Source organism: Monodon monoceros, unplaced genomic scaffold (genome assembly GCF_005190385.1).
Source record: "Monodon monoceros isolate NGI ecotype Baffin Bay Population unplaced genomic scaffold, NGI_Narwhal_1 Super_Scaffold_5, whole genome shotgun sequence".
In the NCBI taxonomy this organism is placed as follows: domain Eukaryota; kingdom Metazoa; phylum Chordata; class Mammalia; order Artiodactyla; family Monodontidae; genus Monodon; species Monodon monoceros.
The window spans coordinates 65,071,674-65,096,289 of NW_021703782.1; the positions used below are offsets into that span (position 1 = coordinate 65,071,674).

The window sequence follows — 24,616 nt, forward strand, 5'->3', positions numbered from 1 at the left end:
GGGGGGGGGGGGGGGGGGGGGGGACTTGCCATCAATTAGAAATCGATTTCCCAAAATAAAATCCTTTTTTGTATGATGGTATACAGTTTTCAGTAATGATGCATACAATTGTATTGATTTTTTTCCCTAAATGTGTTATTTTAATAAATATCTCATGAATTAAAAAAAAAAAAAAGTAACAAGCCAAGAGTAACTACTGTACATTTTCCAGAATGTTACTAATTAGCACCTTCCTGAGAACATAAATTCAGTTTGGGAGCACACACCTCCCCAGGCCACTCCACCACTTTGTGCAACAGTTAGACAGCTTGTTAAATATTAGGAGCAAAACCTCAAAGAGCTGATGACACAAACCCTCCTGGAAATTTACCACAAAAGCGCTTGTGTAAGGAACCAAGCACAAAATTGGCTTAGCTGTGTCTTTCTTGCAGACTGAACAGCACACTGGTATTTTTAGTTTCTTTCTTTCCCCCCCCAGTTACCAAGTCCTAATGAACAAAAGTTAAATGACATTTTAGTGCAGATCAACCAGATTTTTGCCGATTTGTTGCATGGCTAAAAATGGAAATGTCTGAACATCCAGTGTCTGTTGATTGTGATTCCAATTCTCTTGATACTTCCTTGCTTACACTTCAAGACGCAGTGGAGAAATGGTCTCAAGGGGAAAAACTGGAGAAAAAAGGGCTAAGGATTTTGCATCAAATACGTTGATATCCTAAGTGCCCTGCTTTTATTCCTTGCTCAGGTGCCTGGAGAACCTTTTCCTATTTGAGTTCCCCTGGTGCTCTGTTAAACAGAATAAGAGAAGTACCTCCCAAACTAAGGTAATGACAATGCTGAGCAAAGAGTGGCAGTTAGGAGTTTGGAGTCGTGAGTTCAGGTAAAAGCTGTGCCAGTTAATTCACTGTATGAATTTAGGTAGGACACTTGATTGACCTTTTCCAAGTGGGCTTTCCTATCTGGAAAATGAAGGCAATGAACTAGGTGAAATATATATATATATATAATACCAATGATAATATATAGTTATGGATATATAGAATCCCATGAGTATGAATAGCTCTGCTTCTGCCCCATCTATATATCTATATCTATGTATACACAATAATGTTCCATTTATCATATTACACTATATTCTACCTTTACATCATTCTATTAAGGAGGGTCAATAAAAGGGAAACAATGAAACATCTATATCTTATCCTTATGATTTTGATGATCGCGTTTCCTAAAAAAACAAACTAAGCCTAGTTCGCATATAGACCTTATTTATATTTGCAGCTGAAATTTTGCTTATGAAGATAGGAAAAACAATTTAATGAAAGTAAAATAAATGTAATTAGACCACATGCTGTGCACTACCTTTCTAAATGTTGAAAGCTTTCACCCGCATGGCTTGCAATCCATTGCCCACATTCCATCTGTCAAAATCTTCCTGAGAATACCTTGACTACACCGCCCCCATGAACATTCCATCCAGAAATGCTTTCTGTCTGAATTCCTGTTGTATTTCGTATCATTCAAGGGCATTTGACACTTGCTGCTGTTTAATGCAGCCCTTTGCATACTGAGAGCCCGTGGAGCACAACAGTTGAGGCATGGACGCAGGCAGACTTCTTGGGTCTGCCACTTTTTAGCAGTCTGACCTTGGGGGCTATTACTTGACCTCCTTTGTGCCTCAGTTTTCTTTTTGGCCAATGGGAATAATAATGGTACTCACTTCATAAGGTCGTTGTAAGGACTGAATCAGTTATTCCTTGTAAAGTTTTAGAATAGCACTCAATAGCTAGTTATTGCTAACTTATTTGTAAAACTCTAAGTTCTTCAAGTGCACAATTATGTCTTATTTATCTTGCCACCTCTATAGTGCTTTATATATTGTAGGCACACAAGCAAATACTGGTGGAGTAACAGAAGAACTATCAAGGGGAAAATAACAGAGGGAGCGATCACTACTTATTTTAGATGACAGATATTTTGAGTTCTCGTTCTTGCCATATTTTGAAAAGCTGACAAACTTCTGACATGTATTTTGCCTCCATACAGAGCATCTAAAGAGTACAATGGAGTCAAGAATATAGTGGGAGCCATTTTTTCCAGTGTGAGTATCACAGACAATACTCAACATGAAATGGCTGTTGAATGAGCTGTGTGTGAGCCTACTCCATCACAGGGAGTAGGATCCAGGGAGAGGGGAGCTGGACTTTGGGGTGCCCAAGAGCCTAATAAAAGGAAAATGAACAATTTAGCTCTACTGAATTGTGCTCATGGTAGAGGTACAGAAGTAGGGCATTTTTCAGGAGCCCCATTATACTAGGCTACCTGGTTATGGCTAAGGATTGGGAATAAATTTAGGCTATTTTGTCATTTACCAACTCCAAACAGGGAACATAATTTTGGCTCTGATTCCAGCCACTATCAAATATAAGATTCAAACCTGTTATGTTGTCTTATTGGTTTATACACATCCTTTATATGATTTGAGAATATTATTCTCCATGGCATGTCTTTAACCAGCCTCTTCCATTAGGTCTCCTGACTTGACTCTTTCCTTTTGTCTTAGATGAAGCAAAGAATTGCCAGCAGACTCAGTGAGCAAGAGAAATCAAGGTGTGTCAAACACAGCTGGTCAAGAATGATAAACATACACTTGTGGGAAGAAAGTACTGAACATGGATAGGCTGACTATGTCCAAAAAGTTTTCTTCCTTCATCCATCCTTCCTCCTCCCTCCCTCTCTCCATCCCTCCTTTTCTCTCTCCCTCCCTCCTTCCCTTCCTTCCTTCCTTTTATAAAAGCTATATTTGGTCATTGTCAAAAAACAACACTGAGAGGTTTTTAAAAGGTATTTAGTGGAAAATGTCAGTTCTCATCTTACTTCCCTTACCTCAAGTCTCATTCTCTAGAAGCTATAATTGTTCATCTGTGTCCTTTAAGATATTTTGTAAGCATATATACACAAACACACATAATTTAAAAAAACATAAATGTGATCATAAACACACAGTTCTACTGTTGTACAATAGGCTTTAACTTAAAAAAAGGACATAAAAACTACCATTGGGTATCTTTCAATAGGAGCCCAAACAGAGCTATTGCATTATTTATAATAACTTCACAGTCTTTCACTGTATGTCTACATATAATTTAATTAGTCACTTATTGGTGAATCTTTGAATTATTTCCGTTTTTATTACCATAAACAATATGGCAATAAATATGCATAAAATAAATCCCTAGAAGTAAAATTACAGGGCCAAAAGGTATGTGCATTTAAAATTTAATAGGGGTAGCCAAATTATCTTCCAGATAAGGTTGCCCATATTTGCACACCCTCCCGTACAGATTTCCATACACACTTATTGACACCAGATATTTTTAAACTCTGTTTTTTGTCAACTTGATAGGTTAAAAAAATTTCATTGTTGTCTTAGCTTTCATTTCTTTAATTTTTTTTTTTTTTTTGCGGTACGCGGGCCTCTCACTGTTGTGGCCTCTCCCGTTGCGGAGCACAGGCTCCAGATGCGCAGGCTCAGCGGCCATGACTCAGGGACCTAGCCGCTCCGCGGCATGTGGGATCTTCCCGGACCGGGGCACAAACCCAAGTCCCCTGCATTGGCAGGCGGACTCTCAACCACTGCGCCACCAGGGAAGCCCCATTTCTTTAATTTTGAGTGAAGTTGAGCATTTGTATTTTCTTCCCCAAGATTTTCCTGTTGATATACTTTGCCCATTTTCTTACAGGATTCTCCTTTAGGATTTGTAGATGCCCTTTGCTTATTATGTAAATAAGCTCTTTGTCATGGTTGCAAATATTTTCTTTGCTTTCCCAATTGTTCTTTGAATTTATTTATACTATTTTCTAATGGGGTTTCTAAACATTGAATCTATTTTCTACAGAAACTTAGTTTGTCTGAATGGAAAAGTCACAATACCTCTGAGTTTGGTACTATAAAAAGATGAGGGAAAAAGGTATAGGCAAGGCAGAAACAAGGCCAAGAAACTGTTCTATTCAAAGAATACCCAGAGAGGAAAGGCAAGGTTTATTTTTAAAGTGCCGGCCTGTGGTTTCATTAAATCTGTACGGCAATAGATCCTCGTAGGCTTTATTCACTTAAGATAGAAAAGAAACCCCAACTGCTTTTAGCTCTATCTTTTTGGTTTTACTGAGGAACACAAGCTAAAATCAAAAGAAAAACTAACTAGGGTTGGATCAGTAATACACATGTATCTCAGTCTCTAAAACAAGGTGACCCAGCTCACCATTTGTTAAGAGAAGTTCTACTAATTAATCTTTTTATAACTGTCAGTGTCAGGAAATACTCTTGATTATATATTTATAGGCATTCAGAAGGTTTCAAGAGCCTTTCAGCTGTATCTTGCCAAATTATTACTTATCACTTAGGGGTTATAAAATGTAGGAATGTCAAACTGGATAACTGGTATAAAACAGCTTTAAATCCCTCACAAATGCATCTGCTTTCCAGGTCTCCTCAAACGTTTCCTCAACAGAGTCGGAGGATGCGCTGCTGCTTTTACTCCCTAAGATGGGTTTCTCGTCCTTTTTCCCCAACTGGGCCAAGGTCCAGTTACAACCTTTCCCCCTCAGGAAGGATTTGAGAGGCGAGCAATCTCCATTCTCCTGCCTGTTACCAAGAGTACAGTCCTGTGTAGGTCACATGAGAATTATTTCCTAGGATTTATCTTTGAAAAATTAATATTAAGTACAATGTCACAGAAACACGGAACTGAATCTCTTGTATTTATTTTTAATATTTAGGCATTTAAAGGTTACAAATGATGTGAAAAAATATGTGGCTATGGATCCATTATGGAATGTGTACAAATTATGCATAGTAGAGCCTATGCAATTACTTTGAGGCTAGGAGGATCTGTTTGAGTTAACCTAAAAAGTTAACTAAACCAGGATGGTCTAAAGTAATGTATATAATTTTAGACAGCTAGTCTCAATCCCATTTCAAGGGGAAATTACAATTTCCAGAACCAGTGGAAGACTCTTCAGCTACATATCACTAAGAAACACACACATGAAGAGTGAAAGGGCATGATATGAAGCATATGCTACAGAAGTCATTTATGGACAAAGCTACTCAATGAACACACTAGAACATGTAGGTGTACCTTATTTATGAATGGCAGGTATGTTTTACCTCATGTGCCAACTCCAGCCAATTCTTAATAACCATCTGTAATGCTATGCTGGAAAGGTGTGGCAAAAAGTGCTGGCTGTACCCTAATATCTATTTTCCTCCTTCATAGTGATAGAATTTTAGCTGTATGCCCAGGATAAAGACTACATTTTTGAATCCCCCTTTTGCTAGGTGTAAATATGTGACCAAATATTGGCACATAGGATGTAAGCCAAAATCCTGTATATGACTTCCTCATTGTGCCTTTAAGGGAACAGGTTATGACTTTTTCCTGATTCCTTCTGAGCAGAATGTAGATGTGACAGTGAGTTCCCGCAGACCATGAAAACAGGGATGTGCAGAGCAAAAGAAGGAAGAAATCTGAGTCCTCAACATTGTGAGGCTACCACAAAAGGCCTAGACTCATGTTCAGAATAACACATGCATAAGGAATAAACTCCTGTCTCATTGAGGCATCCATTGTTTTGAGTCATTGTTACAGCAGCAGAACCTGTGTCTTAATGAATGCAAAATGGTCCTGAGCTGTAACAAGGCTCAGTGGGAAAAGTGTCCCGCTAGGTCTGCAATGTCAAAAGTGGGCAAGGGACCCGACGGTTCCATGCCAACTCTAACCTCTTACTGTATGGCTATCCAACTTACTCCAAAATGGAAAACTTTCCAAGGAAACTCTGATGTGACTCATACCTTAGACCTTCCCTTTGTCATATGCCTCCCTCTCTGTGCTATTGTTGACACTCAGGCTTCGTCTCTCTGTATTTGGTATAAATACAAAGAAATAAGACTTACTTAACAGTCATAATAAGAATAAAAATAAACAATTTATGTAGTATTTATGATACAAATTATTTATTTATATATAAATGACTACAATCCTTTAAAACAGCCTCCCAGGAAGCTACCTGCTTATTTCAGTAATGCTGCTGTTGCTAAAATATTTTTGGAATTTTTTTGAAATTGTAAATTCACACATTTCTTATAATAATATGACTGGGTCAAAATCACTAAAATTTGTTTCATGCCAAATCAGCAACTCTTTATTGAGCACTTACTATGCATGACATTAACTCTAGTTTTGGTGTCAGAAAGGTTGGTAAATAGTAAGGATTTAATAGTAAGGATGTCAGTAGTATTCTTTAGATAATCTATGTCAAATTTCCAGGGTAAGTTGGCTTCATAATTTAACAAGAGAAAAATACTAATACGTATAAGGGGTCTATTACAGTCCAGGGAAATGAGAGACATATACTAGAAATGAAATGTGAATTTTTAAAAAGCACTGCTTTATGGCATTTTACATCATGAATTTATTCATTCACTCAAGATTTATATTACTGCCCTGCTCCCTTATTTCCCACATAATTCTCAGTAATATATAGATTAAAAATTAGAGGTCTCTTTGTATTCAAACGCTTTATTCTCCTAGAACCTTGGTTTATTAAAATATTCCCTTGGCAATGAATTCTAGCTAGTAGGCTCTCCAGGGGCCTGCAGGTAAAGCAACCACATTTCTGGGCTTCTGTTTCTACCCCCAAATCAGCTAATAACGGTGGACTGTAGGATTTCTCTGAACATCAAGGACTCTGACAGTAGAGCCCCCAGCGTTGAGCACATTTCTGGAGTCACTGAGCCTGAAACATACAAAGCAGTGGTGCTAAGAGCAGGTGCTGCCGAAATGGAAATTCTGATTTACTTCTTGAGTCAGTTCTGCCTGTTAAGCAGGTCAGTGTGTCTCTTCAAATGAAAAACAGCTTCCTTACAGCCATTACGGCAGAAAGGTCAATTCAAGTCCATTTACAGTTTTCAAATAAGCTGAGAGCTCTAACACAGACGATGACTTTGGTCCTCACCCAGAAGAGAACTGATTCAGAGCAAATGAAGTTGGATATAAGGGAGAACTTCCCAACAGCAAGGGATGTTAGGATCTGAAGGACATGTCAGGGCTGACATCCAGCCTATGATGTGGATTGAGGACACTAAAGTCTTCACAGGTTGTTCAATATTTTAAATCTCACTGCTGGCTCACGATTGCCGCTTTTTCTACGTCTTTAGACTAGGACAGAGTATCTTGGAAGTGTGTGGCCTTGCCACATCAGGTGTGGGCTATTGGAAAGATTTGGGGGAAAAAAAAAAGAAAAACAAAACTCAAGGAAACATACAGGGTAGTGTTTCCTAAGGGATGGACTGGCATTTGGTCCAGGCAATTCTTCATATGAAACCGTCCTGCACAAGGTAGAATATTAACATTCCCTCCTCCTCTGTGTCATTTGGGAGCACCAGAAATTGCATCAACCAAACCCCTCTGATATTTTAAAATACCTCCTACGGGACGCAGTGTCACCTTAGTTGAAAACTACCACAGCCATGTTTAAGAATTATCACCAAAAAATGGTGGTAATGGAACAAGGATACAGTCATGAGTATTTTTTCTGATTATGGAAATTTCACTGAAACAAAATGCTGTAAATTGATGAGTGTCACATCACAAAGATGATCTTTTTAAAATAAAATGTCCTGGAACCCATAAGACTTTATCACTCTATGGATTAGCCTGTTCATGGGACCCCTATACCAAACAACTTAGTGGAAATCAGAAACATCTGTTCCCATCATAAAGCATAACTTATCAGGGATGACATTCGGCGCTCCTGGGTGACATTATTATCGTTATTATTTTTTGTTAGTTTGTGTGAGTAAGCACACAGTCATATATAAATTGGTGTACTGGCTGAGGGACTGCATAACAAAACATCTGTTCTTTTTTCCCAGAGAATTCTAAATAGCAATATCCTCAAATACCAAATTTGATTGTGTTTTATGAATTCTGTGATCATTTCCGCTACTTGTTTGCTTAGAACTGCCAAGCAGATTTTAATCTACTGCTTTAGGGAAAGTATTCTTTGTGGCTTCATTAGATGAGGCTATGCTCAAATGTCAGTTGTTACTCTGGGGCAAAGAAAATGCAGAGCATCAAATTCTCTTTCAAGAAAACCCTGACAGTGGCAAAAGCAATGGTTACAAAAATCTAAACCTACTCAGACATCCCCATTCATTAGTACTGCAGAATGGGTGTATCTATAATGACTACCATGGGGACAGAGTCTCTTAGACTAGATTTAGTCTGACATAGATTTCACTTTATAGTATGAAGATGACAAAGTTGGAAAATTCTAGCCTCATAATGAAATTTCCTACAAAGTTAATGTTCACAAATTAATTAAGATATGTAATCCAAATAAAACTTTGCATTTAGCCAAACCTAAAATAAAAGTCAAACACAATGGAGTATAACACTTTCATCAATTAGAGCCCAAAACAAACTAGATTTCTGTCCTTTTCCTCCAATCTCCTTTTTAAACAAAACAGTAAATTATAAGACGGAAATCTGATATTGGCCCAAATCTAAACTTGACATATAAATCTTATCTTATATATTCGGGACCAATTCATATTTAGCCCAAATTCTAACACCTCCACCAAACAGAGTTCTCTGCAAACTTAACTGACATTCATAATGATTGCTCCAAGACACTAGAATAGCTTGACTCTCTAAAGAAATATGAAATTTTCTCCATTATATTCTTCACTCAAGCAAGAGGAACAACTACAGTTTAGAATATATTTTCAACAATAATGAAAAAACATGAGTTTTCTGTTTATTGCTGCAATGATCAAGACTTTAAATCAACTACTCTTTAAGAAGTAATGTTAATAGAGGCTTGATAATATGTTTCAGAATATAATTTTGAGTCTCATTTTTTTCTTTGGACCCTTTCTGTAACCCCAGAGATCCATGGCTTTTCCCTAACAAGCAGAGACAGGTTCGCTTTGTGGTAAAGATATTCTGACAGACATCCTAGACTCTGATGGGCTTCGAATGAAGGTCTGGATCTCAGGTTGGAATCTATGGCAGCCCATCAGGCTATATCAACACAGAACATGGTTTCCCACTAGGGGACCGCTGTGCCACCGAGAAGACAGGAAGGGAATCAGTGTTTCTGAACTGCCACATGCCAGAATCCTTTCATAGGTTGACTCATTTAATCACCACACTGTGAAAAATTATCATCCCTGGTTCACAGACACAGAAACAAAGTCTGAGAGAAATACGGTAATTTACCTAAGGTCGCAGAGCCATGAAGATCTGAACCCCCAGGTCTCCCTGTTTCTCTCAGCTTATACCACTGGCAAGAGGCAAAGCCTTCCTTTTTTCCCAAAAGTTATGTTCTTCCCTTCAAACGCTTCCAAGAAAGCCACAATTGCTGGGGGTTTTCCTAATCTTCCTTTTTAAGAACTGCAAGGTAATGTTTTAAATATTTTTTGGCCAGCTTAGTGTAGAATTTGGGACAAGAAAAAATGATTATCAAAATTTTAGATAAATTTTAACATGTGATAACATAGTTCTTAATTTTTATTTTTTTGAAAGAATTGTTAAAGGATACCTGGATCAGTATTTTCCATTATGTTGCTACTAAGTTAAGGAAATACTTTAAAAATCTGCCTTGCGTGTGGCCCACGCAAGTTAAAGAAATGCTTTGGTGCTGAAATATTTATAGATGAAGTGATACACTGTTTGGATTTCTTTCAAACTTACCCGGTGGAAGATGTAGGTGGTTATATACATAGAGGAAACAAGATTGGCTACGGGATGATAAATGTAGAGTCTGGGTGATAGTCACGGGGGTTATTATAATATTCTCTAATTTTTTTGGAAATTTTTTAAAAGCAAAAATGTATGCAGAAAATATGCTTGGGATTTTATAGGTTCATCAGGCTACTTACACGTTACTTTCTGGAGCAGTCCCTTGGTATTCAGTCTTTCTGGAGCAGTCCCTTGGTATTCAGTCTTTCAGGTAACACGTGTTTATTGAACAGCTACTACGTTCCCAGCATTGTGCTAACTTGATTCAACTTATATGAATATGTAAACAACAATAAAATAAATATGAGGAACTGCTTATTATGAACCTTTGTTTACTTAAATGGTTTGAACTTAACATATGTAATGCTTGGCAATAGTAACTAAAGGTGTGGGTCACCTTTGATAATTCTCTTAATCACTTCTCTGCACCTTATTCTGATCTTTTAGATGAATGATTTTATGTTCTCGTGAATGGGCACAGATGTGGGTGGGAAAGCACTGCTTTCATCCAGACACTGACAATACTCCTGGGATATAGGTATAAAGAGTACATATAGCCTCACTCCCTTGCCTCTCTCTTCCTCTTTTCTACTTGCCTAGCAAAATCCCAACAGGCTCTCAACCCAAGTCTCTGCCTATTCTACTACTCAAGCTGAACATGCCTGGAAAAAAACACACATCCCTGATGATTCACACCACTGCAAATTTATGACCACAAATATCAAGTGGGCAGTCCTACATTTCCTTAGTCAGCTCACTCTCCCAGGCTCTACACTTGTTTTTTCTTTTTTCTCCCTAATCTTCTACACCTCTTCCCTTTCCACACTCTTAGCCAATGACCTCCTGTATTATTTTCTTCAGATATAGAAAGCATCTATAAAGAACTACCTGATCTTCCCAGCAGAAAATGTTCCATCCCACCTACATCTGCACAGATAAACTCTGCCTTCCCTCCTGCTACCCAGGATGAAACTCTTCCTGTTCTACCTATGACCATGTTCTTCATTTGTGCACTGAATCTCATCATCTCCCTCCTTCTCAAGGACTTTGTCTCAACTCCCCAGAGATTAGTCCTCAACTCCCTTTTCTGTAAAAACTTACTCCTTAGGGGCTCCCACTAGCGCCATTCTTTGAAGAATATACTGGTGTCTGTAAGGATGACTGTTCAGCATCCTTGATGTGTCTATTCCTCCCCCTGAATGCTCAACTCAGTAGCAAGTTCTCTTGAGCTCTACGTTCAAAATGTATCTTAGGACCAATATCGTTATGATTCTACTTATGTGAGGTACCTAGAACAAATTCATAAAGACATGAATCATGGTTACGGGGGCTGAAGGGAGGGAATAAAAGTGTTTAATGTGTACAGAGTTTCAGTTTGGAATGATGAAAAGTTCTGGGGATGGATAGTGGTGATCATTACATAACAATGTAAACGTACTTCATAGCACTGAACGGTATACTTAAAAATGGTTAAACTGATAAATTTTATGCTATATATATATTACCACATTAAAAGAAAGATCAGTTAAGAAAACAGATATGTATAAATTTGAATCCAACTGCTTTTTACTACTTTTATTGCTGTCACCCTAATTCAAAACACTGTCATCTCTCACCTGCATTACGGCAATAGCCTACTGAAACATCTACCTGCTTTTAATCTTGCCCCCTGCGTCAGTTGGATCTCTACACACAACAGCAGAGTGATGTTTTAAACCGCGAGGGAGATCCTATAACTTGCCAGATCAAAACTCGGTCAGAATAAAATTCAACTCTTTACAAAGGTCATACTCTTCATCAAATACCTGGGTCTTTGTTCCTGCTTTCACTCCCTCCAGAATGCTCTTTTCAGAGCTGGCTCCCTCACTTCATTCAGGTCTCTGCTCATATATTACACCATACCCAATCATCTAATCTAAACTATCCTCCCATCACACACATGTGCATGCATGCAGACATGTGCACCCATGACACATACATATATCCCTTCCTCTGCTTTATTTTTCTTAACAGCTCTCTTACTACATATATTTGCCTATTTACGTATTTACTTATTACTCTGCCCCTCTTGACGTAAGCTCAATGAATTATCTATTGCTGCTTTTCTAGACCTTAACCATGACTGGTACATAATAGGAGTTCAAGAAATATTTGTTTGCTAAAGGCATGATGGGGATTGTTTGAGGCTTTGCATGTTAAATTTGAAGTTTAGAAAATTTCAGATGGAAGAGTGTTCCTAAGTGGCTCACGTCGGAAAGGATTCTCCTTTAACAGCAAAGAAGTCCTTCAGTAACCAATGACAACACTTCAGTAAGGACTGTTAACAGCAAGAATGAGTGGAGGGAGGGGAGAGTTGAGATAATGGATGCCAGAGTGCTGAGAAAAGTCTAAGACGCTGGTGCTTATAATATTTTATTATTCATAATTGTCACGTTGATGAGAAAGGGCTTAAAGGTCTCTTGAAAATATTCTTCAGAAGATTATGCTATTTATGCAAGAAATAGACTTGTGGAAAAGAATCCTATGGTATGCATGTCATCCCTAAGTGACGAAGAGGAATGGCACTTTAATGAGTAAAATGCTGAGTGTATTCAGACACCTCCAGGGTCGTGCTAAGTGTAATAGGTGGTGATAGTATTATTGTGGTATCCTGGTGGAGGGTCTAATTTCAGGAGGCTAAATTGGGGTTTCCCAAAATTGAGTTCCCCTGTTGTATTTTAGATTTCTTAGACTTTTGAAGAGGGAAATTAAGAAGTAGGTGAGATTTTTAGAATTGTTATAGAATAAAATTTTATTTTAATAAGAAGAATTACATTATCACTAATTATGATATAAAGAAAAAAACAGTGTTCAGATTAGAACAGAGAGTTACATTAAAGGTCTATGTTCTTAGTTCTGCTGTTTCTTATTTTAACCAGGTCAACTTTTCCTCCTTTTTTCTCAGTCAGTCCTATTCTGGAGACTTCCAGGTTCTCAGTGGGCACTTTGCTTTACTGCTAACTGAATGGAGATCTCAAGGTCCTGCTCTACTTCCGGAGCCTGGGCCACTCCTTAAGCTCTGAGGCCCTCGCTGCTCCTTCCCTGCTTTGTGGGGTGAATGCAGTAAAAAGAGAAGTAGAACTAATGACTCCTGCGTCTGACTTGGAGGGCGACCTGCAATCTCCATTTGCCTGTGATGGAGGGGGCCCAGGGACATGGGACTTTCAATGCTAAATCTGAGAAAGTCCCTGGGAAACTGGGACAAGTTGGTCACCCTCCCACTACTAAGTTCAAGGATAGAACTGGTAGAAGAGCTAAGGCATGGCATCATTCACTACAGCTTGTGACAAATTCTTGGCCCTGAGCTTATAACTTCCTGTGACCTCAGGGATCTCCTCTGGGCATCTTTAACCTTCTTCTTCTTATTTAACTATTTGCACTGAATGGGAGTCTGTGGATTCCTATTAAGCCTCAAATACAGTCCCCAAAACAAAGAGGAAAATTGTGTTTATAAATTATGACGATTGCAATGACTATTTGCCTCTCTCTGCCCCCATCCTGTTCCAGCTACTATCACTTAACCCAACCTAGGGGCTCAGCCTCTACCCCAGATCCGAGGCCTAATCCTGTTTGTGGACTCGGAACATTTTAGGAGTCTCAAGCCAGCTTCTCTGACCTGCTGCTTCAGCTTGGAACCTGGGTCTGTGTTTATCCCCTACATTGCGCCCTAGACCCTTGACTGGGATTTCACTTGGCAATGTGTTTGCATGCCACTACCTGCCTTGATGTGCTCGCAAGGGTCCAGTGTCACACGAGTGGCATGAGGCATGTGCCTGGGGTCCTGGCTCCTCCAGCATCCCTGATGCCCTGACCACCAGCCTTGGCCTTCTCCTGGACTCTATGCTGCTAGGCTCTGCTCCTCACGGAGGCCCGGCCACTGTCTATGAGCCTCTCCTTCAGGGCAATCCCCACGCATAGCAACTCTGTGAGCTTTGGAGACAGGTGCTTCCCCAGGCACAAAGGTTACAAAACAATGTCCCCTCTGGGATGACTAATTAGAAAAGAGTATCCTTTCCTTGGGCACCTATAAGGCACAGGGCTTGGCAGACAGAGCCCTGGCTGGGTTTTAACTCCTGCTGGCACCATCGTAGCTGGGTGTTTAAACTTACAACCGCACACCTAGCTCTCCTCCTAACACTAACAAATACCTGGCCCAGCTGCCACCAGGACATGGCACAATGGCATGCTTTGTGTGTCTGGACAAACTTGGTCTCACTATTGAGCACTGAACTTGACCCTGCATTTGCTCTTTGTCTACCCTGCTCCCATCTTCTTCAGCTTTCAGGTTACTCCTATTTAGGCTCATTCTTAACCTGCTGGTGTAAAACAAGTAATGCTGTAGCCTATAAAAACCTAAATGGATAATATTAATGATATGAGTTTTGTCCTTCCTGTCAAATATTATAATAAAATTCAATTTTAGTTTAACAAAACCTACCACCCATTGGCTATAGTGCTTTGTTACTTTGGATCTCTGCTGGTTTCTGGATGGATTTTCTAGTCTTTTCTACTCTTTTTTCCCCAAAAGATGTTTACCTTTGGGTAATCCTGTGTTTTCTCTTTCCAAAGATAGTTGAAGATTCTTAGAAGAGAGTTTTCTAATACAATGTTGACTTCAGGCCTACACCAAAATATATTATTCCAGAATTCTCTGTGAAAAAGATGAAGGTATGAAACTTGACTGCTTAAACAGCAGTAGCTCCTAAAACGTGGAACCAGAAAAGAGAGTACAGGAAAGAGAAGTTGTGGTCTGATAGGCTGGACATCCTAGTTCTGGGAGGAAGGTGGCAAGAGCAAGCAAAATCCATTTGGGACAGATGCAGAGAAAAGACTGGAGATGAGAAAAGCCATTTGGACAGGCTGAATCATATTACACTGAATTTTTGAAAGCTTATCAAGCCAAAGAGAATCTTTTGTTGCTTGGAATTGCAGGCTTTGAAAGCTTAATCAATTAAATCCAAGTTTCCCTGATGGAACATACAATTACCAGAAAGCTTGAGCCTGCCGCGAAGCCATGTGTTACTTTGTGAAAACAAATTGAATTTTATTTTGTGAGGAAGGTCAGTAGATTATTTTCATACCTCTACCACATTTAAATGCAAGCCACTGAGTGTTCTGGGGAGCGTTGCTGTTTTTACAATGCTACCTTCTCATAGTTAAATGGGTACACAATAAATACTGCATAGAGCACATAAGTACTTAATAGATAATTTCAGTGTAACTATGGGCTAAGTATTATGTGGTTCCCATAAATACACACATATATCTAAATATATAGGTATCTAGAGACAGTGAATGAATACATACATAAAATTAAGAGACAGAATTAAAGTTTCATCAACATGGTTACACATTATGCTTTAGTTTAGACAATGTCAGTTCCCTTGAAATGCCTTCGCACAGCCAGATCTATGCTAAGATCAAAACCTGTTTTTTTTTCTTTTTTTCTTTTCTTTAGCCACCAAAAATAGCTTAATAAATAGAAAAAAAATTCTCCAGGGTGCTTTCCCTCCTTAGAGTATTGTGTAAAAGATGTAGAAAAAAGTTTGGAAGGAAAAGCTTATCTGCATTTATAAACCCCAGACAGGGTTGAATTTTTCACACATAATAAATGAGCTTGAGTCCACTAATTGTGTAAAAACTTATTGCGCCTCCAATCATCCTCCTCTAGATGACTTCCTCTAATTCTAACCACTGGCCCAGTAGAAAGTGATCTGTGTTCAAAATCTGCTCAAGTTTTCTCACTTTCAGCCTATTTGAAGGCTGAGTGGGAACAGCAGCCAACTTACTTGTATTTATCTTCTGGAGTGAAATATGCTTTTCCAGTTGTCTCCTAAGTTTCACCTCTGCTCCGTACTTTCCGGTGGTCCCATTGTCGGCCAGAATGAAGTGAGAATGCATGCTGTTGAGAACAGTGAGCTTGCTCATGGGATTGGACATGGTCTGATATGGCCGGACAACCTGCAGAATTTCAAAAAAAGGGGCAAAAGTCAGAGAAAAGAGTGAAAAATATGAAAAGGAGAACCAGACAGACAGGAATGAGAGCGAGAGAAGGGAAATCAATTCTTTGGTACAGTGAAAGGATAGTCTACATCCTCCTCCTAATACTGCTTTGGGTAGAAGCAAGATTTACAGTAAGTGTTCCATTAATTTTCTGGATTCATACAGAAATGAGAGTTTGTGCTTTCACTGTACTCAAAAACTGGCAAGTGAATGTCTGTTTCATTTTGAAGTTGATTGCTTATATGCTGATGAACCAAAAATAATTTTTAAATTTAGCTATTTTGTTTCTTTCTTTCTCCTCTCCTTCATGTCCATACATCTAATAGGCAGAGAAGAGCGACCATGATTCTGGAGTACAGTGGAGGGTGGGGAGTGGAGGGTGGGGAGTGGAGGGTGGAGAATGGGGTCAGGGGTGATCTTCTTTGTCAAGCCCATTCAGCAATCTGAAGGTCTGTTATTTAAACAGACCTTAAGACACCTTTAGGTGTCTTATTAGACACCTTAAGTGGAAATGCTGAATGTAAAATAACTGTATCATGATATAAATAAAAATCAGGCTCACAATGTTCATCTCTGTCTTAAATTTCTGTTGTGTTATTTTAATTTCATGGTGAATCAGACTACCTGAAACAGAACAATTCTTAGTATGGTCTTTCAGACTTTTGATCTGAAAAGAAAAACAAAACCTATTGTGCGCCAGTTGCTTTATATACATTATCTATACTCCTTGCAACAATCCTGCAAAGTAGATGTTGTTATGTTTATTTTGTAGATGAAGGAACAGAGATGGAGATTAAGTAGGTTTTACAAGAGTTTACCACGCTCAGAACCAGAAATCACAACCAGGTCTGCCTGATTCCAAAATCTATGCTTATTCATTCCCCTTTCCCAAACTGCTTAGACACAATGGAAACAAGATGATGTGTTGGAAATCTACTCCTAAAACATTTAGGCAGAAATTTCACTCAAGACTATGAAAAGGAACATTTAACCAACTCACTGTTACATGGTGTCCATACAGTTATTTCTGTACTGTATCACTGAAATTGACAAGACAGAAATAAATGCTAAGGGACTTTTACTTCTGTGCCTTTATGCAGTGTATACATTAATTATAGAGTTGAGATGCACTTGTTCATTTTAAGTATATAATAACTCATCAGGCAAAGCTGTAGTAAGATTAAGTAGTTTGCTAAAGGAATTACAAAGTGATTCAGTAAAGACAGCATCAGTAGAAAAGATCTCATAAAAGTCATATTTTACACCTTGATGCTGATTCAAAACCCCACATTTCTGTATGCCTGACAAACAGAATCCACTCAATGAATAGTGAATGGATTAATTCAAAAGACTTGAGACAGGCATGCTTTTATTAAAAGTTGAAAAATAAAAACCCCCTCTTATCTGAATTGTTTGGGAATTGATCTAATCTAAATTTAAAATGGGTAATTCTGAGATTTTGAAATATCTTTCAGACCTTTTAATAAATGTCCCTATTTGTTAATATACCATTAATATACCATTAATTCACAGCTTATTCTAGATGGCTCTCATTTATAAAGGAAGCCTATAAATTTGTGATTACTGTTTCCAGTAATCACATGGAGCAGTGTTCAATTACCCCTTTGTCTAGATGAGTGAATGAGAGTACCCCCTGAACTACAGAGAGAGTGGTTGGCTAACCCCATCCTGAGTTCTTTATCACTGGAAGAGTAGGTCGCTTGTGGTTAAAATTCCCATTTTGCTGTTATGCATTTTTGATCATAAAACATTCATTCTATAACAGAGTGCAAGTTAATAAATATTAATGCTTTGTTGAAAAAGGCTTAGCAGGAAGACTTTCTCCTATTCTTAAAGTACCTCTGCAATGTACTTTTGGATAAAAGAAAAAGCTTTAGGTTACTGTTTTCTCTTTCCTAACGGCAGTTCCCCAAGGCTCCATGCCAAGAAGAAGGGAACCCCAAAGCAGTTCTCTGAGGGGCATGGGACAGTGGATTTTCTAGAGGTTAAACTATTTGTGATGGAGAACTCCAGACACTTGTTCTAGATGAGATACGGGGCACGTTTTCGAGTTCTTGGGAGCTTAATTAAAGACCACCAGTGAAAGTGATGTTTTCAAACAAATAAAGGAGTGAAAATGATTCTGGGTCAACCTGACTTAATCACCACAATCTGAGAATAAAAGAACATAATTAAATCATCTGACTATATTCTATATATCTGTTTACCCCACCACAGGATTCTAAGGACATTGGTGCTTCAGCCTTCTGAGTTTTGACCTTCGTTTCTTGTGAAATACGGTGCACCAGCTCTTTGGGAATACGGTACATTTGAATTAATCATGATAAGACGATCAAGTTTACAGTGTCACTCATGAATTTTAATTTCTTCATCTTACTGCTCCCCATTTCTTTGGATCTTATGTTAAAGTAAGTTAAAGGTAGTTATATTTTGCCAGGGATTTTTTCTGCCAAATAATGGAGGATATAAATCCAAAAAATAAGTTAAATGTCCTAAATTATTTTCTAGTCATCATTGGAGGAAGGTATGTTGAATCCTGGGACAATCATGAACGTTTGAGGCATGGAAATCTCTTTGAATCCCAGTTCTGTCAATGGCTGTGTGAATCTGAGTCTCACATTTTTAATCTGTAAAAGAGAAATGATAAAACCACTTACCTCATGGGGGTTAGATGAGATTATATGTGCAAAGTACCTGGCACCATGCCTGGCTCCTAGTAGGCAATCTACAAATGTGAATTTCTTCTCAAGTCCTGCTTTATCTTAACAACTATAAACTGATTTTCCAGTTGCAAACTAGTGACCAAAATGAAACGATGGGAGACAATTCAGTCACTTTTGTTTTTACACAGGGATTTAAATCAATCAATATGAGTAAAGAAAACAAATTTATCAGTTGCCAAAATATGCAAAGTGGTTTTTTTGCATGTCCTCCTAGGTCATTTAAGACGGTGATATTCTGGAAATATTTGTTGATTAACTGCAAAATAACTTCCCAAATACTTCAGAGGAATGCATTTTGGTCTAACTTGTCTACAAAATACACTTAATATTCTTCATAACAAACATACCAGCAGTCTATTTTTGTTCAAGTTACAATTTGCATTTCTACAAAAGATTTGCTGATCTTCCTGTTAAGTTTTTCAAATAGAAAAAAAGAATGCCTTTGTATCACATGAATACAAATGAATTTTTCCTTCTGACAAAATTTTAGAGGTAATGTAAAACTTTTATTGTTAAGAGCAAACATAAAAAGGACTTTTTTGGAAATGTGTGTATGTGTGTGTGTGTGTGTGTGCACATGCATGTTTGCATAGCAAGAACAATTGTGACCTGTAGGTATACAGATTACTCTAGCACGTTTCTCAGCCAGTGTTTCCTGGGAGAATCAAGCCCTAATGCTCTACAGTATTCATTGTATGTAATGGATCACCTTCTCTCCTAAGAATATAGGATGGCCCACATTATGTACCATCCTTGAGAGAACTGAGAAGAGAGTCATTCAAATAATTTTCTGTGTTTTGTAGCTCAAATGAGGAATCTGGGTCGGAAAAGACTGAATTGTGTCTGAAAGGACTACATATCAAGTGATCTTTCATGATTGGTAACTACATTGGTATCTATACCTAGAAGGGAAATCTGCTTAGAAATGGATTTTAGATACTTAGTATTTCACTCATTAATCTATTGTACACGCTTTGTATTGGCTGATTGGTAAAGCTCTGGTTCTAAGGCCTCTGTGTACCTTGACTTTGCAACAACGAGGGAATGTAATAGAAGCTGTTCAAGAAGTTAATGAGGTGGAGGGCCTTTATATAAGATATTTGTAGGGCCATTATCATTGCCAGGAGAGAACCGATCTAGAGACACTGTGGAGAAACTGAACATCATTCATGTGTTGGTGCAGCGTGCTGCGTTTATTTTACTTGGATGGGCTGAAATCGATCATTTGGGTGCTGATCTAGGACACCTGCTGGAGTTTTCCTAGCTATTTTCATGCATGTTCTGGTCTCACCCAGGAGTACTTAGTAGGCAGTCAGGAGATGGGACTTCAAGTTCTAGTTCCCCTAGTTACTTTTGTGAACTTGGGCAAGTCTTCAAATTTATTCATTCATTCGTTCACACACCCATTCAGAATTTCTCTAGGAAATGTATGTGATAAGTATTGGACTGGCTTGAGGAGACATATAATCTTGCATCTCAGTAATATCTCAAATAGATATTCAAAATATATTAATCAAAAGAAACTTTTTGGAGGGTGGTTTTCTCATCTGTAAGGTAGAGGATTTGACTATAAATTCTGAAGGCTTTCTACCTCTAAAATTGAGTCTGTACAGTCTGTATTAAAAAATACATTTGCCTTTTCCAAGTTAGCACAGAACAATGACCTTCTGTGTGTGCTGGCCACAAAAAAATTAGTTCACTCATATCTTGGGGTCTCCTCCATTTTGTGGTGCTTTCCACGACGCAAGGGCAGTTTGGGTATCTGTGACTTCTTTCCTGAACAGAATTGAATTGAGCTAAATCAGGTTTCTGAGTCATCAATCACAGGCCTTCTGCAATCCCAGACATTATTACCTGGTGAGGTGTATGTCAACCTGCCCCAGGCGATACCAGGATAGGGGATGTGTAGCCCACTAAGTCATTCTTTCCCTCCTGATAGCACCATGATTATAATTTAGGCAGGAAGAAAATTAGCATTCTTTGACTACTTACTGTATGCCAGGCACTGTGATAGACACTTTTACATGGATTAATCCATTTCTTGCTTATTTTAAAGACAAAACTATAGAGGCTCAGAGAAGTAAAGCGTCTTGACAAGATCTGCCCCACTAAACTCACTGTTTCCTATAAATCGCATGTAGACCTTAAATTCCTTTACAGGGCAGGGGACATTTAGAGGAAAGACAGAGGATCCAGCCTGATTTTAAATTTATAAAGGATAGTATGGTTGGTTTTGCTGCTGGACATTTTTGTCAGTGACTCAGCCAGGCATTAAAATCCTGCTGACAGCTGATCAGATTATTTCCAGATGAGTTCTCCAGAACTGTATAGTAGACAGAGGTCAGGAAAGGCACCAGCAGGCAGCAAAATGGGGTTTGTGCTTTGGAGAGAGACACACAAAAGGAGTAGCAAGGTACTCTTCAGATCAGGCATGCGTTTCTGGGAGGGATGAGGGTACACTGCAGAGAAGTGGGAAACAACCTGTGTCTGAGGTAAAGAAACAAGGGGACTGAGAGAATGAAATAAAAAAAAGAAAGGCACTGTGTATCCTCAAAATCATAGCAAGGCCTGAGCTAGAGGGAACACTGGCTTGTTGTTTCCTATTCAGGCAGCTCAGCTGCAAGTCTAGGTATGAGGCAGGGTCATATTGAAACCCAGATGCTGACTCTCATGTCAGCAATCCAAACAAGAAACCAGCAAACCCAGGGATCCATCTCTAAAGAATGCCCAGGTACTTTAGCTGCGTGACTCCCACTCAAATCCACAGGAAAACAACTGCATCTTTTTGAAGCACTTTGAAAATGTGTTCTTCACCTCACGGGCTGTAGAGCTGCCCCGTCCACATTTCAGGCTTTCTGCTCGAATAGGCTCGCCTCCCTCTGCCCTGTCCTGAGGTGAACTGTGTACCATTCAGATACAGGGCCTACTGGTTGTGGGAAAAGGCCTTGAGTTCTGAAAGGGGTTACTTGCTTTAGAAATCACCATGTATCAGTGGGGTGATTTTAAAATTTGTTCAGAAATTCTTTGAAAACCTTCCCTTAGTCTGGCTGGATTCAGTGACACATTTCTAAGCAGAATAAAACAGAAGTGATGGTGTGTGGCTTCCAAAACTAGGTCATAAGAGGGTTCCTCTTCACTCTCTCTTGGATCACCTACTCTGGGGGGAGCCAGTTGCCATGTTAATAAGGCAGCCTCCTGGAGAGATCCACATGGTGAAAACTCCTCCCGATAGCCATGTGAGTGAGTCATCTTGGAAGAGGGTACTGTAACCCCATTCAATCCTTCAGATGATGCAGCCCCAACTGACATCCTGACTGTGACCTTACGAGAGACCCCAAGCCAGAACTACCCAGCTAAGCCACTCACAAATTCCTGATCCGCAGAAACGGTGATATAATGAATGTTTAAAGTCGCTAAGTTTTGGGGTAATCTGTTATATGGTGATAGATAACTAATATAATACTGCATTATTATTATCTTCTTGGAGACTTCAAAACATATTCTCTTCCCTCTACTCTGGATTCACTGATGCATCATAATTTCATGACCTCCATTCTGCCCCATTCTGGTCCTCTAAGCTGCCTGGCATTCCATCCCTAGGCTCTGATCAGGTCTGGTTCCTATTCTACACTGGGGCTATGACTACCATCCTCCACGTTCCTCATACGTCTGACCCCAAACACTATCTCTCCTCATTTGGCAGATGATCTGACTCCTGTGTTTACACATTTGCCAGCTGGATGACCCAAGGCAGGTTATTTACCTTCTGGTCTCAGTGTCTCCATTTGTAAATGGAGATTAATAATGATTATAACTACCTCACTGGGTCATTTTTAGGATTCAATGAGATATAAAACTCATGAAATGATCCACATATGAACTCAAAAAAAATGACAGTTGCTCTTATATGGAGAAGTAATATTGCATAATAGGTAAGAATGATCTGGGGAATTGGATGGCCTAGGTTTACATCCCAGCTACATAATTTATTAGTTATATAACATTGGGCAAGTTACTTAATCTCATTGTGTTTAGTTTCACCATCAGTAAAATGGGAAGGATGATAGTGATACTAAAAATAGCAACTTCTGAGTGCCATTATGAGGATTAAATGACTATCTGTGTAAAGTGCTTAGATGGATGCCGATACTTATTAAACTCTACAATTGTGTTGATATTATCATTGTCATTATTATTTCAGTGATAAATGATAAACCTCCAGCTAAACTTCAAAATCCTGCCATCAACTCTCTGCCTACATATTCTTTCCTCGTCTCCTTTGGTTACAAGGGTACAGGTGGTTAATCTCCCCTTTAGCTCTGGACCCCATCACCTCAGGGCCACTCTAGGACTTACTTCATTAATTATCTCCTCTCCAACCCTAACTCCATTTCTACCATAAACTTATAAACAAACTCAGGTCTCTCCCATCTTGAAGAAAAATATCCCTCAAATTATGGCTCCCTTTGGCTACTCATGTCCCTTCTCCGCATCCCAGACAAACCTCTAAAAGGTAGTTTCTACTTGCCATCTCTACTTCTTTTTTTTCCTCCTCAACCCATTGAAATATGGCTTGATCCTCCATCATGCTTCTGAAACAGCTCTGACCAGTGATACCAATGATGTCTGTCTTGATCAACTCGATGAACACTTCTAAGTCCTTCTCTTCCTTAGACTCTCAGTTGTACTTGGCATTGCCCTTCACTCAGTCCTTCTAAAACACAGTCTTCCCTTGGCTTCTAAAACACTCCCTGGTTTTGCTCCTCCCTCTTAGCCCTTCTTCTGGTCTCCTTCGCAGGCTGCTTTTCCTCTGCTCAACCGTTAAATATTGGCTATCACCAGGATCCGGGATACCATCAGGCCCTCCTTTTCATCACTCTACATACTCTGCTGTATGTAGTGATCCATCCACTGCAGTGGCTTTAATTATCATCTATACGCAGACATCTTCTGAATCTAAGCGGGTAACCAGATCTTTCTCACTATCCTGCTGGACATTTTCACATAGATATTTCAAAGGAACTTTGAAATCAACATGTCCAAATCCAAACTCAACACTATGTTTACTGAAACTGTATTACCCATGCAACTGAATGTAGCCCTGAACCTGAGTGTGGTCCAGGTTTAGCTAGCATTGGCTCCTTCATGACTGTAAAGACTTGGGTGGGTCTCCTTGTCTCAACTTCTCCTCTCACATCCTCTGAATATATCGTATCTAACCTAGTCATAGAAGTCTAATAAACTCCACGTAATAACACTCCTGGGAGGTTTTCTGAGCTTACAGTATGAAGTCACATTTGGCTTGCATCTGAAGTAAATGAAAAATGTACTGAGTTGAAAATGACACTAGAATTATCAATTGCATTATTAAACTTGATTTTTCTTGGCTTAAAATATAAAAATGACATCAAAAGAACACTTGCCAATTAAATGTAACAACTCTTAAAGGTTATAAAATTCTGAGAATATATCTATACCTTAGGGAAGACAGAAGATATTGAACGTCAAGGTAATTTAATAACCACGTAAGATGATGCTTTGGAAATCTACCTTGTGTTTTCATCCCCAGGCTAAAATGAAAAGTGCTTTTTCTTGTGATCATGCCTAGATTTTTCATTTGCCATGTGTTTTGTTAATCTAAATTTGGGAAAAGACAAATCATAAAGGCTTCAGAAACTGTTCAATTACTTGAAACAATTCTGGTCAGATTGTTTTCTAAAGCAAGAATCTAAGTCTGAAATGAGTCATATAAAAATCACAATTCATTGGAATTTTTTTCTTGACTTAACACTGGTGACACTTTCATAATCATCATTCCAGACTGAGAGTATTTAGGGACAAAGAAAAGGGCTCAGGTCACTCTCATTGAGTCTACTTTTGAGTTTAATTTACAGGCATAAGATATCTGCCAGTATCTCAACTAACAATAAAAACATAATATCATTAAATATTTTCTTATATATCACTTGGCATACTATTGGGTTGGCCAAAAAGTTCATTCGGGGTTTCCCATAAGAGTTT

At 38.7% G+C, this 24,616-nt stretch overlaps 1 protein-coding gene across 33 annotated transcripts in view; it reads right to left on the reverse strand.

Moving 5' to 3' along the window:
• Nucleotides 1–24,616, reverse strand: part of TRPM3 (transient receptor potential cation channel subfamily M member 3) — a 798,781-nt gene that overhangs the window by 213,495 nt on the left and 560,670 nt on the right. For all 33 annotated transcript variants that reach the window (XM_029202614.1, XM_029202612.1, XM_029202616.1 and 30 more), the window contains exon 6: nt 15,638–15,809. In XM_029202614.1, the coding sequence (XP_029058447.1) occupies nt 15,638–15,809 (172 nt within the window). The remainder of the gene's footprint in view (nt 1–15,637; nt 15,810–24,616) is intronic.